At 51.6% G+C, this 14,951-nt stretch overlaps 2 protein-coding genes across 2 annotated transcripts; one reads left to right on the forward strand and one right to left on the reverse strand.

Moving 5' to 3' along the window:
- Positions 1-971: 971 nt before the first annotated feature.
- LOC119095521 (uncharacterized) lies at positions 972-8,818 on the reverse strand. The gene is made up of 5 exons (XM_037218370.1): positions 8,383-8,818; positions 8,032-8,141; positions 7,362-7,491; positions 6,127-6,277; positions 972-3,975 (listed from the first exon to the last, which is right to left on the reverse strand). The coding sequence occupies exons 1-5, from the start codon at positions 8,637-8,639 to the stop codon at positions 3,610-3,612; spliced, it is 1,014 nt and encodes a 337-aa protein (XP_037074265.1). The 5' UTR covers positions 8,640-8,818; the 3' UTR covers positions 972-3,609.
- A 279-nt stretch (positions 8,819-9,097) lies between these two features.
- Positions 9,098-14,927, forward strand: Csas (CMP-sialic acid synthase). The gene is made up of 5 exons (XM_037218382.1): positions 9,098-9,429; positions 10,350-10,502; positions 11,779-11,934; positions 12,369-12,507; positions 13,290-14,927. Exons 1-5 carry the CDS (start codon positions 9,303-9,305, stop codon positions 13,426-13,428), a joined length of 714 nt encoding a protein of 237 aa, XP_037074277.1. The 5' UTR covers positions 9,098-9,302; the 3' UTR covers positions 13,429-14,927.
- Positions 14,928-14,951: the final 24 nt, after the last annotated feature.

Below are 14,951 nucleotides of genomic sequence, written 5' to 3' on the forward strand. Positions count from 1 at the left end.
CCCAAACCCAGAATGGACACGGGCGTGCCTGATTCATGAATTAGTGTGTGCGTGCGTGCAACATATCCCGATAACCAGGGCATTCATTGCTTGCCCAAGCCCGCTTAATCCGATCATGTTTCCACACCGACCGCCATGCAGTAATGAAATCCTTGTACATGTGTTCCTTTCTAGAAACATGATACATTGGCACGTGGTGGGGTACATTATGATACCGTTATAATGGCGGGAGGGAGGGCAGAGCAGGGAACTGAAAAATGACGAAACGTATCACTAAAATACGTCAAAACAAGCTTCTCTCCGGTTTTGGCTGTTTTCTTCTTCAAGTTGAGGGGACTGGAGCTCACCTTGGGGGACTGGACCCCCACCCGACTGAGTGGGAATCTGTACAACCCTGGTACTGATACCATTCTTACGTGTTACCTTTCGGGTTTGTATTACGTTCTCACTCGTGGGATCTTGTTCCCACCCTATGAATCCAAGCTCAGCGATGCTAAAATTCATTCAGTTATTCGATTTGATCGTAGACCAAGATTTTCATCTATCTGTACGTACCGGACTCCGGGGAAGGAAAGGGTGGCGAGTTACCCCCGTTAGGCCAAGACCTGATGACTACTGGGGAATAGAAGATAATAAAAAATAGATAAATAGGAAATAAAAAAAAATAGAAGGAAAACCCTGCAGCGATATGGCGGTGGAGCTTTATGGTGTTTTGGGCCCACTCCGTGATTCGCCAGGGCGCGCAGTTAGGCAATTATGCTGCGGCCTGGGAAAACATGACGTTGAGAAAGTCAACGTGTCTTCGCACAGTGGGATGAACCTCGCCACCTCTCGTTCCATCTGTGCATACCAACGTTGTGGCTTATGCTGGAGCCAGAAACCGGTGCGAAGCTTTCGCCGAGCAGCTGGTCGCATGGAATTGCACGGACAATCTCTCTGATCCTTGAACCCTAGAGCTTCAGACGTTGTGCTCATGATGCAACATATATTTCTCATTAAGGCGATAGAACATTCCGGGAACATCACCGCATGACTAGTCACTTTGCGCAAAAAGCAACATGACAATGGATAGTGATAGACAACATCACAGGGAAGCCAATGTTCACGTCATAAACTTGGGTATAGGGCAAGTCGGACATTGTTCTGCGCCACATGTAACGGCTTAGTTCTACGTCACGGCGTTCTGCGTCACGTATAGAGTGTGCCTTTACATTATAGCTTGATGGAAGATATGCATCGTAGCTGTCATCAAACATAATATAAAGCAATGGATATTCAACGAAAAATGCGGATTAACGAGCCAACTCCTCGAAAACTCGATTCCTGACATATTCCTGCAACGAAAACCAAAGCTACCGTCCAAAGCAAAAAGGCTTAAGTGCTAAGTTAACTAACAGCTCTTGGCCTTTGGCCGGCAGAATGCTTTCTACGAGTGTTCGGCGTTCTGTAGCACCACGATTGGCCGATGCACGACAAAAATTTTAAAAAACCTGCCAGAGTTGATTCATCTTAAAACCACAATTTCCTTATCCTCCGCTTTTTGATATAATGCCCACGCACAAAATAACCGATACGCGCAATCGTTTTAACAAACAAAACAAAAACAAAAAAACAGGTACATAAAGGATAAATAGGCCACCAATTCGCGCCACATAAAATGCTAGCATTCTTCAACAACCCAAGGCACACAATAAAAGCCAACATAACTTTGCGCACATAAGATAAGCATTCCATGAACATACAGGGTCAAGCGCAGAAAGAAGTCACCAAATCCCATCAACATATCTTATTGAAAGAAACTATGACCAACCCACGGTTTCATGTCGCCGTAGTGGTCACACTACGACGATGGCGAAGCGCAAACGACAAACAGAAGCAGGGAACCAAGAAATGCAGACGCCACCAAACGGCATCCGAAGACAGAGCGTTGGCAAACGCACTTCACTGCGAATCATCGCGGTACGAATAAAACTGTCTTCCCATCAGATGAAAATCGGCCCATAGCTCCCCATAGCCTCCTCCCCCGCCTCCGCACATCCACGCATGCATTTGATGACGGTTCACTCCCGCACACATCGATGAGGAACATGCAGATACGACCCATGAGCCTGTCAGATCTCACCAGTACAGATACACTCGCGCGCACGCACAACCCACACCACGCAGTCACGGAGAAGTAAGACCCACTCCGAGAGCGCCACCCACCAGCGCTGGGTCACAGCGTCGGTAGGTGCGGGGTACAGTCAGCAACACAGAGCGGAAGCCAGGGCAGGCCAATGCACCCTTCAGCCACTCGTCTTCCGCGAGATTTGGGGCTTGCTGTTCGCCCACTCACACCGCGCACACATACCAATCCCGATATCATTCGGGCACCATGGACTTCATTCCGCACAGCCTTGGCCTTTCGCCAGCACCAGATGGACATGCCAGACCTCCCGTTAAGACGGCCACTACATGAAGGTGTAGAACCCTCACTAGGACCTGCATCCCAGCGGGTCTTTAAAAACGCACGGAGGTGCGAGTGGCGACGTACCCTGTGACGCTGTGGCTTCTCCAAAGACAACATCCGTTGTCTGTGGAGAAACCAGCAAGCCGTCGCGACCTGTCCACTGTATCTAGATTCTGGTGGATTCAGTGCCCAACACAGCAGTTGTCACATCTACTAGATGAATGGACATTCGCCGCAGCATCGTGATAGTGTTACACCTGCGCAGACGATCATGCCGACACGGGCATTCGCGGAGACAGTGGGACAAGGTATCTTTTGAAAGACGTCTAGATGTACATGGCAGGGCACTGCTCTGCCTGATGCCTGTTTGGCTTTACATTTCTCGCATTCCAACCCAAGTAAACATGCTGTGGCTGGAACAAATGGCGTGCCCGTGTCCACCCAAAGAACAACACGATTGATAGGGCACCTTCCACCACCAACTTCTGCAACAAGAAGGCCTGTTCAGTACCTGCGGACTATGACAAGGGTCTGAACCATCATCTCCCCGAGAAAATGCCCAAAAGCGGGGCAGTGTAAGTCACGAGGCTGCCATCCCACAACTTCGGTAATCATCCTCCTTCGACGGACGCCGACTGCGCCGAGGCACGGGACCACACAGTGAACCAACGGCGCGGAAGTAACCGTGACGGCTGGGGCGTGATCCTGTGCTGTAGGCGGGGTCCGAAACTGGTGACCAGGCATGGTTCAGGTGCTGGCATTCGCATCCACGGAATCCCAAACTCTTTGGCACATACGCCAGTGCATGAGCAATGAGTGACAGCGCCTCCAAAAGCAAAGCACGTTTTCTGAAAATTTCACATCATATAGAAGACATTTTGTAATACCAAACACCGATTATTTTGGGAGCACGTGCTTCCATCTACACCTGACCTCTGGAAAAAGGCTTGACGCGTGCAGCCCATTACTCTACGGATCCGACCCACCTAAAAGAGATTGTGGGATGCCAAAGTTCGAACGCACGCAACCCCAAGGCATTTTCTGAAAAAGCCATCTGCATACCGTTAATCTCAGACCATTTCGGCATCACGAAAGCAAAAGCTGCCTTCACCCGCCACCTAAGCTCCACCTACCCGAAACGGTCGTCCTCCAGCGCCGTCTCAGGAGGGCGCCGTCGCTCCGCCACCAGGACCCACCGGCAGCTGCCAGTACTGCGGCGGCGGCGGCGGCCGCGGGCTCGGGTACCGCAGGGCCGGCGGCGGCGGCGGCGGCGGCGGCGGCGCCGGGGGGCTGCCGTGGCGCAGGTCGGCCCACACGCGCGCCAGCAGGATGTAGAAGCCGCCGACCACCTTCAAGCAGAACTGCAGCAGCGCCGTGGCGAGCGGCGTCGAGCGCTGCACGAACACGCCGGCCGCGTCGACGAACTTGAGCAGCCACACGTGGGCGTCCTTGAAGCAGGAGACGAGCAGAAGGAACAGGACGGAGACGAACCGCAGGGCGTCCCGCACCGTCCGCGCGCTGAACACCTGCCGGAGGACGCATGAGACGTGTAACGCGGCAGCGGTGCGGCGCGACAAACCACCGGCCGCAAAACAGGAGGCTGTTGTAACATTAATGCTTGTGGGTCGACGTTTAGTAAATTCCATGGGCGTGATATTTAACAGTAACACACAAGTGAAGGCAATACATTGGTGCACAATGCATCAAATCTTAAGCACACTGAAGGACAATAAAGCAGGTAAAAATTATCTTTGAGTACGAAATAAAAAGCTGAATACATGGTTACCCCACTATACGGAAATAGTTTCATATCGCACAAATTGTGCGAACTGACAGCAAAATCTTGTTCACTTTAAAAGCGAGAACTGATCGTCGGGCTTTAATTAAAATTCGCAGCCTGCGCCGCGATTCCGCCGCACGCTGTGCCATTGGCTCCCTAACGTCGGCACGATTCCGCCGCACGCTGTGCCATTGGCTCCCTGACGTCGGCACGATTCCGCCGCACGCTGTGCCATTGGCTCCCTCACGTCGGCACGATGACGCCACTCTGGACCGGCCGACGGCAGCTCGTGCTGCTCAGCCGGCGCCTCCGTCACCAGGGCGTCGGGTGACGGCCCGCCCAGGGCCGCGGTCGCCACGGGGCTCGCCGAGAGGGCCCTGTTCCCCAGGGCCTGTTCTTTGCACAGGTTCGGGGATGCCGGGTTCGCGTGTATTCCTGTATTATATATATATATATATATATATATATATATATATATAATGTATAATATATATCATATATAATATACACATAAGTATAAAAAATAATAATACGCCTGTATCTTCCCAAATCTAGACGAATGAAGTCGGAAACGGAAGCGCAAACGGGGAACACGCGACGGTCTAGCATTCTGTCACTTTTGAGAAATGCTAGGGGCCCCTCCAACCCTTCGTTTACTAAGTGAACTGAACCCTTTGGGGCTGAGAGGAGCCCTCCAGAGCTGTTACGAAACACGGCAGCTGCATTCCGTCTACGGGTTTTGACTCATATTGGGCGCATACGTCATTTACATATCGAGTATAATGGTATTCATGTACTTTACTATAATAGCACTAATATAACGTCCCAGCTACCTCTTTGCGGATGAATGGCTGCGACATGAAAAAATGACTGCAAAAAATATTACGTCGTAAGGGTCAGAAAGCCATGCTACAACGCTATACACTGCAAACCAATGAGTGAAAGACAGGCCCAGTCCCGTAAATATCCATCGGGCAGATACGAATCTCGCCAACACAGCTGTTGTATGACTCCGCCAAACATACCGCGCTCAGGTGTGCGCTGGTCGGAGCGGCCGTTTTTTCTCCCTCGTCTGACCTCCGTCCGCGGGTGACTTCACCTACGCGCTGGCGGTCAATACTGGTCTGGCCTGTCTCGAGGCTATCCTCAGAACGACCTGATCAGGGTTGGGCCTTATAACGTGTATGGCTGACTTCAACGTCTGATGAGCGGTCAGTGATATTGGAATGCGCAATTGACGGTATTGTGAGGCCGATCACCTGAGTTTTTTTGTGATGAGTCATTGATCGCAAGCCTCTCCGCTCATTTGCATTACGAGTGTGCCACTCTGGTCCCCGTCTAACCACGGCAGACCACTGATATCACCATGGTAGTTTACCTACCATGTGTAGGTCACCAGAACGGCATGTCGAAAGTTCATTGGATACCGCGATCGACGCTCTGGCCACCGTCGCTGTATTTCGTCTGGTCCCTGGACTGCGCTGTTGATTGATTCAAATTACAACCCAGGATGTGCTCTCTTTATCTTATATGGCAAATGCGTGACTGAGTGTGGCCTGTGCTGCAACCATTCCGCCCTCGCCATCCAGCTCCCTTCCCACTCCTGTTTACCATTGGCTCGAAGCCATGCGTGCTCGCCAACGGATGTCCCTCAATGTGTGCAAAGGGCTGAGAAGCAATTTTGGTCTTTGATTGGCTGGAAACCTTCCACAATTCTGTTCTCAATTGGTTTGGCCATCTGTTGGACCTTAGTCAAACACTGGTTCGACTAGGTGCTGTACCTAAATCCGTCATCACTCGGTCCGCTTCCTTTTCATCGGTCCGTGAGTGGTTCACATCCCGTCCCCCAGTCTGTGATTGGTCAGCGCACCTCCGGCCTACCCTGTGATCGGCTCACCTGTCTGACGACAGCGGCGCCGTCAGACCAGGGCAGCGCGCTGAACTTGGCTGACAGCCAGCGCAGCAGGTCGTCACGTGACCAGTCCGAGAGGGGCCGGCCGGCCGCCGCCTGGTCCGAGGAGGACGGTGCGTCGCTGGGGCACACCTCCCTGAAACAGGACAGGGCACAGGCTGGGAGAGCTGACAGCACATCAGTATAGACATTGCCCAGTGAAACAGCAAGGAGTCGTGTAGTATGGCGAAGTCATCACACACTGAAAGAGGGAGGTCACATGCTGAAGTGGCAAGGTCATCCACTGAAAAAGCGAGGTCACATACTGAAACAGCAAGGTCACGTACTGAAACAGCGAGGTTACGTACTGAAACAGCGAGGTCACGTACTGAAACAGCGAGGTCACGTACTGAAACAGCGAGGTCACGTACTGAAACAGTGGGGTCACGTACTGAAACAGCGAGGTCACATACTGAAACAGCGAGGTCACATACTGAAACGGCGAGGTCGCGTACTGAAACAGCGAGGTCACGTACTGAAACAGCGAGGTCACGTACTGAAACAGCGAGGTCACGCACTGAAGCAGCGAGGTCATGTACTGAATCAGCGAGGTCGCGTACTGAAACAGCGAGGTCACGTACTGAAACAGCCAGGTTACATACTGAAACAGCGAGGTCACATACTGAAACAGCGAGGTCACATACTGAAACAGCGGGGTCACGTACTGGAACAGCGAGGTCACGTACTGAAACAGCGAGGTCCCGTACTGAAACAGCGAGGTCACGTACTGAAACAGCGAGGTCACATACTGAATCAGCGAGGTCACGTACTGAAGCAGCGAGGTCACATACCAAATCCTCACCATTCTGTGCCAGCGAAGTTAGAGGCTGTACACTGAAACAACGATGCATCACGCCAAAGCAGTCTGGCCGCATGTTGGGAGAGTGGCATAATGAACAAAACCTTGAGCTCAAGCGCTAAAACGGACTACATATCAATGACAAGTGTTTTTCCGCAACCGAGACTGCGTTTATCACAGCAGATTGACCATGAATAGGAAGACGTGTTACTGCGACACATCGTGAAAAACAGCTGTCGTGCATCACCCTCGGCAGCACCCCTCTGGCTCTACCGCCAGTGAGAGCATGCCCAAGAGCATCCTGCTACATCGCCTCGCTGATCGAAGCAGCCTAATTTAGCTTCAAGCTCCTGTGATGTTTTTCTCTAGTCAGCTGGTTCACCTGAGCACTTTGATGCGTAGTTCCAGGCCATCAGAGCTGCGGTACTTGACAGAGCGCACCAGAAACCAGTAGTGACCAAATGGAGTGCCCTCTGGCAGCTCCACAAACAGACTCAAGCCCTCCAGACTCTCTGCCGGGATGACAGCCTTGGTTGGTGCAGTGCTATAACACTGAGAATGTGTCAACATGTATGATGATGGATGCATGTGTCACAAGCACAGGCATCTAGTACATGTGTGAGTACATGTAGCACATGATTTGCACCAAGTAGAATGGGTGCCATTTTGCATTTGGAATGACAGCATGAGACTTCAGAGGCTCAATCAAGGTCTGCCTCTTACTTTTGGGAGTGAAACACAGGTCAGCCTCTAACATTTGAGAGTAAGACAATCTTAAATTTTCTATCACTTTAGATGCTGACCAATGCTGCTAAAAGACATGACTGCATATACCTTTAGGAATTCACATAAAGTTTTATGCTCACACACTGCCACTTAAACACTTACAAACACCCTTTCACTAATATTCAGAATATTCACACCAAAGACAGATTGAAAGGCATAAAAATGGAACCTGGAATGTCATTTTTGACAAAAATACTATGTCTAACATGCCATTTTACATACACAAAGCACATACTTCACAAGCTGAACATAACCAATAACTGTACTTTTGATTCCTATCCAGACATCTTCATCCATTTCCTTCTTGCAATGCTTAATCACCTCCTTAAAGATCTTGATAGCACCCTTTTCTACTTGATCAATGATCAGAACATCTCTGAAAAATAGAGAGATGCATGGGCAATTTATGCAGCACAAGATACCCATTAAAACCAAATAAGGAAGCATTACAATTCTACTTTGTACAAAACGAATAAAATATGAACTGCAGCAGAAAGGCATGCTGAGTACAGATGCACAAAAAACAGTGACTTATTGGTTACAAAGACATGTTGTGTACCAAATCAAAATCAAAATAAACAGCAACAGAACATGAATATAGCAGAGCAAAGTATTACCTGTAACTCTTTAGGAAGTCAAGATGCCTCCTCTCTCTATATTCAGCAGAGAATACAGTCCACTGAAGACGTTCCTTGATGAACAGAAGTGGAAGACTTAGATTGGATGAAGATCCCTCAAAGCTGGTCATAGATTGCCTTTGTCTTCTAAGGGAAGCTGGTGAGCCCTCAGAAACTACACTTGCGTTTGAGCTCTTACGAGCCCGAGGGAAAGGTGGGACATCTTCCTGAATCGGAGAACTCTTGCTGTAAGGCATGTTAAAATGCCTAGCAACTCCACCAGGTCCGGGCAAACAAGTCAGTATTACCTCTACGGCCTTTTGTGCTTATCTGATACCGTCCAGCTACGTTGCTGACGCACGCAGTGTCCCGAATATCTCTCGACGCACATCAGAAGTACACGTCCCAAATGGCTATTGGCCACAGATGAGCCCCTCCCGCCTTCGAAACTAGTCTGATGAGGCCGTGCCTCATTGGACGACAATTTTTGCGAGCAAAAATTTATGTCACACGTGCGCCACTTCACTTTTTGTACAAGAGATTCTTAAATTCCGGTAGGGTTTTCTCAGTTTTTATGAGACAAATAAGATTTCTATGAAGGATGAAGCTGAGCGGCACCAAAAATGATTTCAGACTCTTGAAGTAATGCTTTCACCAATAAAACAGCATGAGTACAACGACTGTATCTTATAACAACAAATACAACTTGATCGGTGTTTTGTTTAACTCTAGCAGGCAACTAGGCGAACGAAGGGTTTACGCACACCCAAAATGACGTATGGGTGCTTTGTGAAAAAGGTGTTGTGAAACGCGTTCATTCTCGAGTCATTTCTCACTTTCGGAAATTTCAGCGTATGTTTTAACTTTAAGGCTAAGATAGTTCATTGGTTAGATAATCCAAGTAACTCTGTGGTTATAAAATGAGCCAAACATGCATTCTCATTCTTGCAAGAGGTGGCAGCAAAGGTATCCCTAAAAAGAATATGGTCCATTTCATGAACCAGCCACTCGTGTGTCATTGCATTACTGTTGCAAAGCAGGTTGATGGTGAGTTGAATATGTAAGGCATTGTGATGGGTTTTTTGTAGCACCATTATCGCTGGTTGTTTTATGGTTTCATCTCCCATGTGTAGTGAAAAGTCATGCTACCAGCAGCTTCATGACATTGGCATGTTTGCTTATGTCTGAACACATTTTTTTTCTTTTTTGTTCATATAGCATGAATTTGTATGCACACTCGCTTCAATTCAGGCTTTGTTCACTCTTGCTTTTGTTGCATGAGTTGTTCTAGATAGATGGAGCTGCATCATGAATGGTTTGAAATCTGTTGTCCTCCTATTTATCTCAGTATTGCAATGGTTGCATCATGCTAAACTGACCATCCTTGCCATTCTTTTTCCTGAAATGATGTGACTCAAAACAAAAGGCAGAGTTCACAAAACTTGCCAGGATGAACAGATCAGAATAGCTGGTTGATGGCATGCAGGCCTTGGCTTTTTATTAGTTTCTTTAAGTAGTTTTTCCAGTAGCAAGATTGTGTATGCTTCATTTTAGCTATTGGTAGTCAGACAAACATGAGGGATGTCATCCTGTTAGAGAGAGAATTCCATCATCGCACATGAAGAATTTAAGTTTTAAACATATAAGATGCCTTCTCAATATTATTTGATTTGAAATAATATGTTTTCAGATACCTGAATGCATGGGCAACACTTGATCCTGGATGAATCAACCTGTGTGATGGTTTCTGTCTGATGTGCAGGCAATGGTAAGACCCTGTCTTATTGTTATGCTGTAAGGTATGTGTAATTGCATCTAATTGGTATGTGCAATTGCATCTGATGGGCATGTGTAATTGTGTTGATTGGTATGCCTCTGACCACAGCTGACTAACATTTCAATCAATTCACACCCTCCTTGTAATTATATAAAGTCAAGAATAGCTGACAGCATTTTCCACCCTCCAGGTGTTGATGCAGTCTGGGTGTCAACTGATGATGAGGCAATCTCTAGGGCCTCATCAGCAGCTGGTGCGTTGGTTCATCGTCGTAGTGCCAAGACCTGCACTGACACGGCCACCTCTGTAGGCGCCGTCCTCGAGTTCTTGGGGGACCAGCCAGGTCAGTGGCTGAGACTGGTAAAGGATGTGACAGGCTCGTAAGGCTCGGTGGGCATATAATAAAAATGAGAGGGATTTAAGTGCCAGCAAGGCTGATTTTGGCAAGCCATTTAGCAGCTGGTTAACCAGTTGGCCACGGGGAGGAGCTAGCCAGTGTGAGATATGGAGAGGCCATTGAATGTACTTTAACATGGATTTGGATGGTGAATTTAATGTGCGTAATTCCTTCCTGATAGTAATCAGCCACGACGGCAGATTTATACAGGCGCTGAATTGGTAGCCCATATCCCCTTCAATAGAGCATGCAATTAGAACATCGTTAGGATTCCTAGTGGCGCGCAGACGGGTCTCCGGACAAAGCAGTATAATCGACGCTGCTACTCATGAAAGAGGGGGGGGGACATCTACTGCGCGGTGGCGCGACATCCTGCCTCTTCCCCATTGGCGACGCCCCTGGCTCTACTGCGTGTCGTGCAGAGTCTCGTGTGTCGTGCTCTTAGTGACGTGCCATTCGGGTCGGCCGAGACCGCGTCGGCCGATCACATCGGAGTGAGCTAACCAAAGCTGGATCAGATCTTAGAAAGCGTTGGTTGACCTTCGCATCTGTTTGGGAGGGCTTCGTCCTCACCAACACCTGCCGAAAAGCCGCCGAAAATCTTGTTGAAAGCAAAATAAACAGTGTGACTGCTGTTTTCTGATTTTCTCGAAGAGAAGCTGTATGCCATTCTACGTCTATGGACGAGAGGGAGGGGGGGGGGGGGGGCTTTCAGCGCGGACACGTTTTGAGAAATTTCTGGTACTTCGAAACAACTTTGCATTGAATGATAAATGGATGAAAAGGGGACATGTAGAGGCACTCGGTGGAAGGTTGGGCTTTAGCAGTGGTAAATCTTAGTTTAACTATCGACGACGGCCGCGTTTGCTTGGCGCTCGCGTGAACGCTGCAGTTACTAGAGCTCGTGCGGGGACGACTGGCTAGGTAGGCCGTGCAATTCCTGAAAACACTTAGTGAAAACCACCCGCCAAAACCCCTCCCCAAAACCCGTCCGAAGCCGACTGTAACCAGACCTATTTGGAGTTTGTCTCACCGGCCGCCTTGTAAACCCATCCGAAGCCGACTGTAACCAGAGCTGCTTGGCGTGTGTCTCACTGGCCGCCTTGTAAACCCATCCGAAGCCGACTGTAACCAGACCTGCTTGGAGTGTGTCTCACTGGCCGCCTTGTAAACCCATCCGAGGCCGACGGTAGAATGTGTGCCGCTGGCCGCTCGTCGCCAGAGGTGGAGACGCTGGCGCTGCTGCAGTGCACCAGCCCGCTGACTCTTCCCGAGGACGTCTGCCGAGCGCTGCAGCTGGTGCGTGCCGGAGGCTACGACTCCGTGTTCTCGCTGGTGCGACGCGCTCCGAGCCTGCGCTGGAGGGACACGGGCGCAGGTGGGTCGGCCGGACTCCCCCGTGGCGGCCGTGTGTGGAGCGGGACGTCTGGTTGGGGCGCGAGGTTTGCGGGCCCGCGTGCCGGCGGGTGGCATTGTTTCATGTCATGTAACGCTTCTATCCTAGGTTTTCTGTTGGGACTGGTTTACGTTAGGTTGGGAGTTTGTAATGCGTGTGGTCGCATAAGATATCTGCGTACGAAGTCCACGTGGTTTGGAGCGGTCGCACGCCGCCGCCACCTCCGCCGTTCTTGAAGCATGGGCGGCATGACGCCACGACAGGATGCTCTCGAAAACCGGTGTTATTGTGTCCAGCGTATGCATGTCTCCGCCATGTTATTGTCTCCGCCACGCTATATGCGCTCCCCGAATGGCTGGGGTGTGACCGCTCCGCATTTCCTACGCTGATGCCAGTCGTTCTTCTGCTGCCAACAGGCGACCTGGAGCCTGCCAATTTTGACCCCAGATGTCGACCCCGGCGTCAGGATATGACCTCTGAACTTGTGGAGAGCGGTAATTTCTACGTGACCCGTGCTGCCCTCGTGCGGCAGGAGCGGCAACTACAGGCTGGCAGGTAACGCCTCCGTCGCCCTAGCAACGTGTTCGAAAAACAAGTCTCTCGTTTTCCGGACGCGTTCTTCATGTTGATGTCGAGCTCCCCGGACCTGTGTAGCTGTAGTGTGGTAAAAAATGTAACTTGCTAATGTAACTTAAATGTAAAATGTAAATGTAGCTGAAAATGTAACTTAGGTAATCAAAACGTAACAATGCATTGCCTCAGACCCGAAATTTCGATATGCAATAGCTGGAAAGCATGCAACGTCTGATATCACCTAGCACTGAACGCTCAATGCAGATGTTTTCACCGTGTCACGAGCCCACCAGGGATAAGCATCGGGGGCCGGTGCATCGTGCAGTTGGCTGTTTGGCACCTCTGTGGAGGTTTGTTGGTGAGATTGCGAAATCGACAGTCATCGACCTTGCACGCTGGATGTTGCGTGGAGGCTTTGCGCAATCCTTGCAACACGCGTCGCTGTCGGAGGGTGCGCGTGTGGGCGCTGAAGCGTTGTTTTGGTGTTACGTTTGGCAGTGTGTGAATAGAACGGCGATGGTATGTGCAGCGCGCAGAATGGAAGGAAATTGGCCACGTGGTTTAAGAGATAAGATCGTCGGAATGTTCTTGAACATGATGAAATGCCGAAACTAGTGACATACGTGTTTATTTTCCGTCATCGTTCAATGAACGCCCGCTGCACCCTCAGTTGTGACCTCAGTGTCCGTGTACAGCCGGCTCAGATGGCCGGGCGCGTTCCTCCGCACCCACCGCCTCTGACCGGGCAGTCCTCGCCTTTGCAGACGCTGGTACGTCGAGGTGTCGGAGGAGAGCGCCGTCGACATCGATACGCCCGTGGACCTGGCCGTGGCGCGTGCTCTGGCCGGGGCGCGGTGGCCGGCGCAGGCGGACGGGGTCGACCCAGCCCCAGCCCCTCTGTGATGCTCACCGGCCGGCCGACGCGCGCGGGCCCGTCGACAGTTGGGACGCGGCCGAGTCGCTGATGCGCTGTTCGCTGTCGGTCGGGGCTCGGCGGCTGGGCCGGTGAACGCGTGTTGCGGCGGGGCGAGCGGTGGCGTGGCGAGGCAAAGGGTGGCGCGGCGAGGCGCTGACGGAAGGAGTCGCACGGGGCGGCGCGTGGGAGCTAACGGACCCGACCTTGGAGGGGTGACTCGGTGACGGCCGGTGACTCGACGGGGGCTGAGTCAACACCGCTGACTCGGCGGGGGCTGAGTTAACACCGCTGACCCCGCTCCGGCGTGTTGCCGGCGATCCAGCACGCGCCGCTTTCAACGAAATTGTGTCGAGTCTAGAACTTTGGCACGGACGTCAGAACGGCGGCCAAGTTCTTGCACTGTGGTTACCGCGAGGTACAAATATACCGTTGTTATGTAATATCGTTTTCATCCAGCAAGGTCAGATGCCTGCGGACCGGGTATGACTCACTGCATGCTGGGGCAGGTGCGCCGTGCTTTCCTTCGGCGTCACCTCGCTACTGAGCCGCAGCGCGATAGCAGGGTCTCCCCCTGCCCAGCCTCGTCCCCAGACGCCTTCCGCTCGCTGCGGTCTAACGACATCCGTACGCTAGCGTGTAATGTCTGGTGACGACCAGTCAACCACCCGAATCCTATCTCGGTCATGCGGCCTGTCCGGATCCCGCACATCGGAAGTTACAGTAAAATGCGAGAAAGAGTATCGAGATAGAAGAAATCCCGCCTTCATATGACGTCACCGCCGTCCGGCCGACGTCATATGAAAACGGGAAGTCCACGTCGCGTTCCCCTCCCATGGCGGCTGCGCTGCAAACGCATCGTCGCTTGAACTGTCTCAGTGACTAACGTTTCGTGGCGTTGCGTTATGCCGTGCCACTCGCGTCACCAGCTCTACCCGCCATCCAATCACCCTACGAGGTCGCGCGTCCCGGGTGGCGAGCGATCCAGGCGCCTTTTATGGAGGCCTTCCTGCTGGCACTGGTGCTCGGTTACTCAATGAAGTGCCGCTGCCGGGAAAGCGGCGGCATAATTTTCCCGTCGTCCTGCGCGCCGTGAAACGTTGCAAGGTTAACAAGATCTACAGCAGCCCTACTGCCCCTGTGGCGGGCGCCGGACCGCCAGGCATCAGCAGCGACCAACGGCATAGCGGTACGAGGATGTGCACCACACCGCGTGGCACGTGACCTCTAATCTCGCTGGCCGGAATTTTAACGGGCCGCACCCTCGCGTGCAAGGAAGTCGCTGCCCGCCCTTTCCCGCGACGGTGACTCACCCGCCCGGACCTTGTCAGGGACTCCTTCACCCCTCCCCAGTCGCAGGCCGCGCGGCCCGCTCCCAGGCTGAACGTCAGCAGCTCGTCCGGCCCACATCGAGTGGATTACGCCGGTGGTGCATCATTCCTGGTGACTGCAGAGCTGCGTTCAGCGTCTGTGCGGCACACCGACCCATGTGACGTCACAGCTGTTCCGCTGG

Source organism: Pollicipes pollicipes, unplaced genomic scaffold, assembly GCF_011947565.3.
Source record: "Pollicipes pollicipes isolate AB1234 unplaced genomic scaffold, Ppol_2.1 Scaffold_4219;HRSCAF=4965_pilon_pilon_pilon, whole genome shotgun sequence".
Lineage (NCBI taxonomy): Eukaryota > Metazoa > Arthropoda > Thecostraca > Pollicipedomorpha > Pollicipedidae > Pollicipes > Pollicipes pollicipes.

Bases quoted from the DNA above. Each gene is read 5' to 3' on its own strand.
- LOC119095521 (XM_037218370.1), bottom strand. From the start codon at position 8,639: ATGCCTTACAGCAAGAGTTCTCCGATTCAGGAAGATGTCCCACCTTTC. The intron at 8,142-8,382 runs GTAATACTTTGC...TCTATTTTTCAG, and splicing joins GACTTCCTAAAGAGTTACAG to AGATGTTCTGATCATTGATC. The intron at 7,492-8,031 runs GTACAGTTATTG...TCATCCCGGCAG, and splicing joins TGTCTGGATAGGAATCAAAA to AGAGTCTGGAGGGCTTGAGT.
- Csas (XM_037218382.1), top strand. From the start codon at position 9,303: ATGAGCCAAACATGCATTCTCATTCTTGCAAGAGGTGGCAGCAAAGGT. The intron at 9,430-10,349 runs GTGAGTTGAATA...TCCACCCTCCAG, and splicing joins TGTTGCAAAGCAGGTTGATG to GTGTTGATGCAGTCTGGGTG. The intron at 12,508-13,289 runs GTAACGCCTCCG...TCGCCTTTGCAG, and splicing joins CGGCAACTACAGGCTGGCAG to ACGCTGGTACGTCGAGGTGT.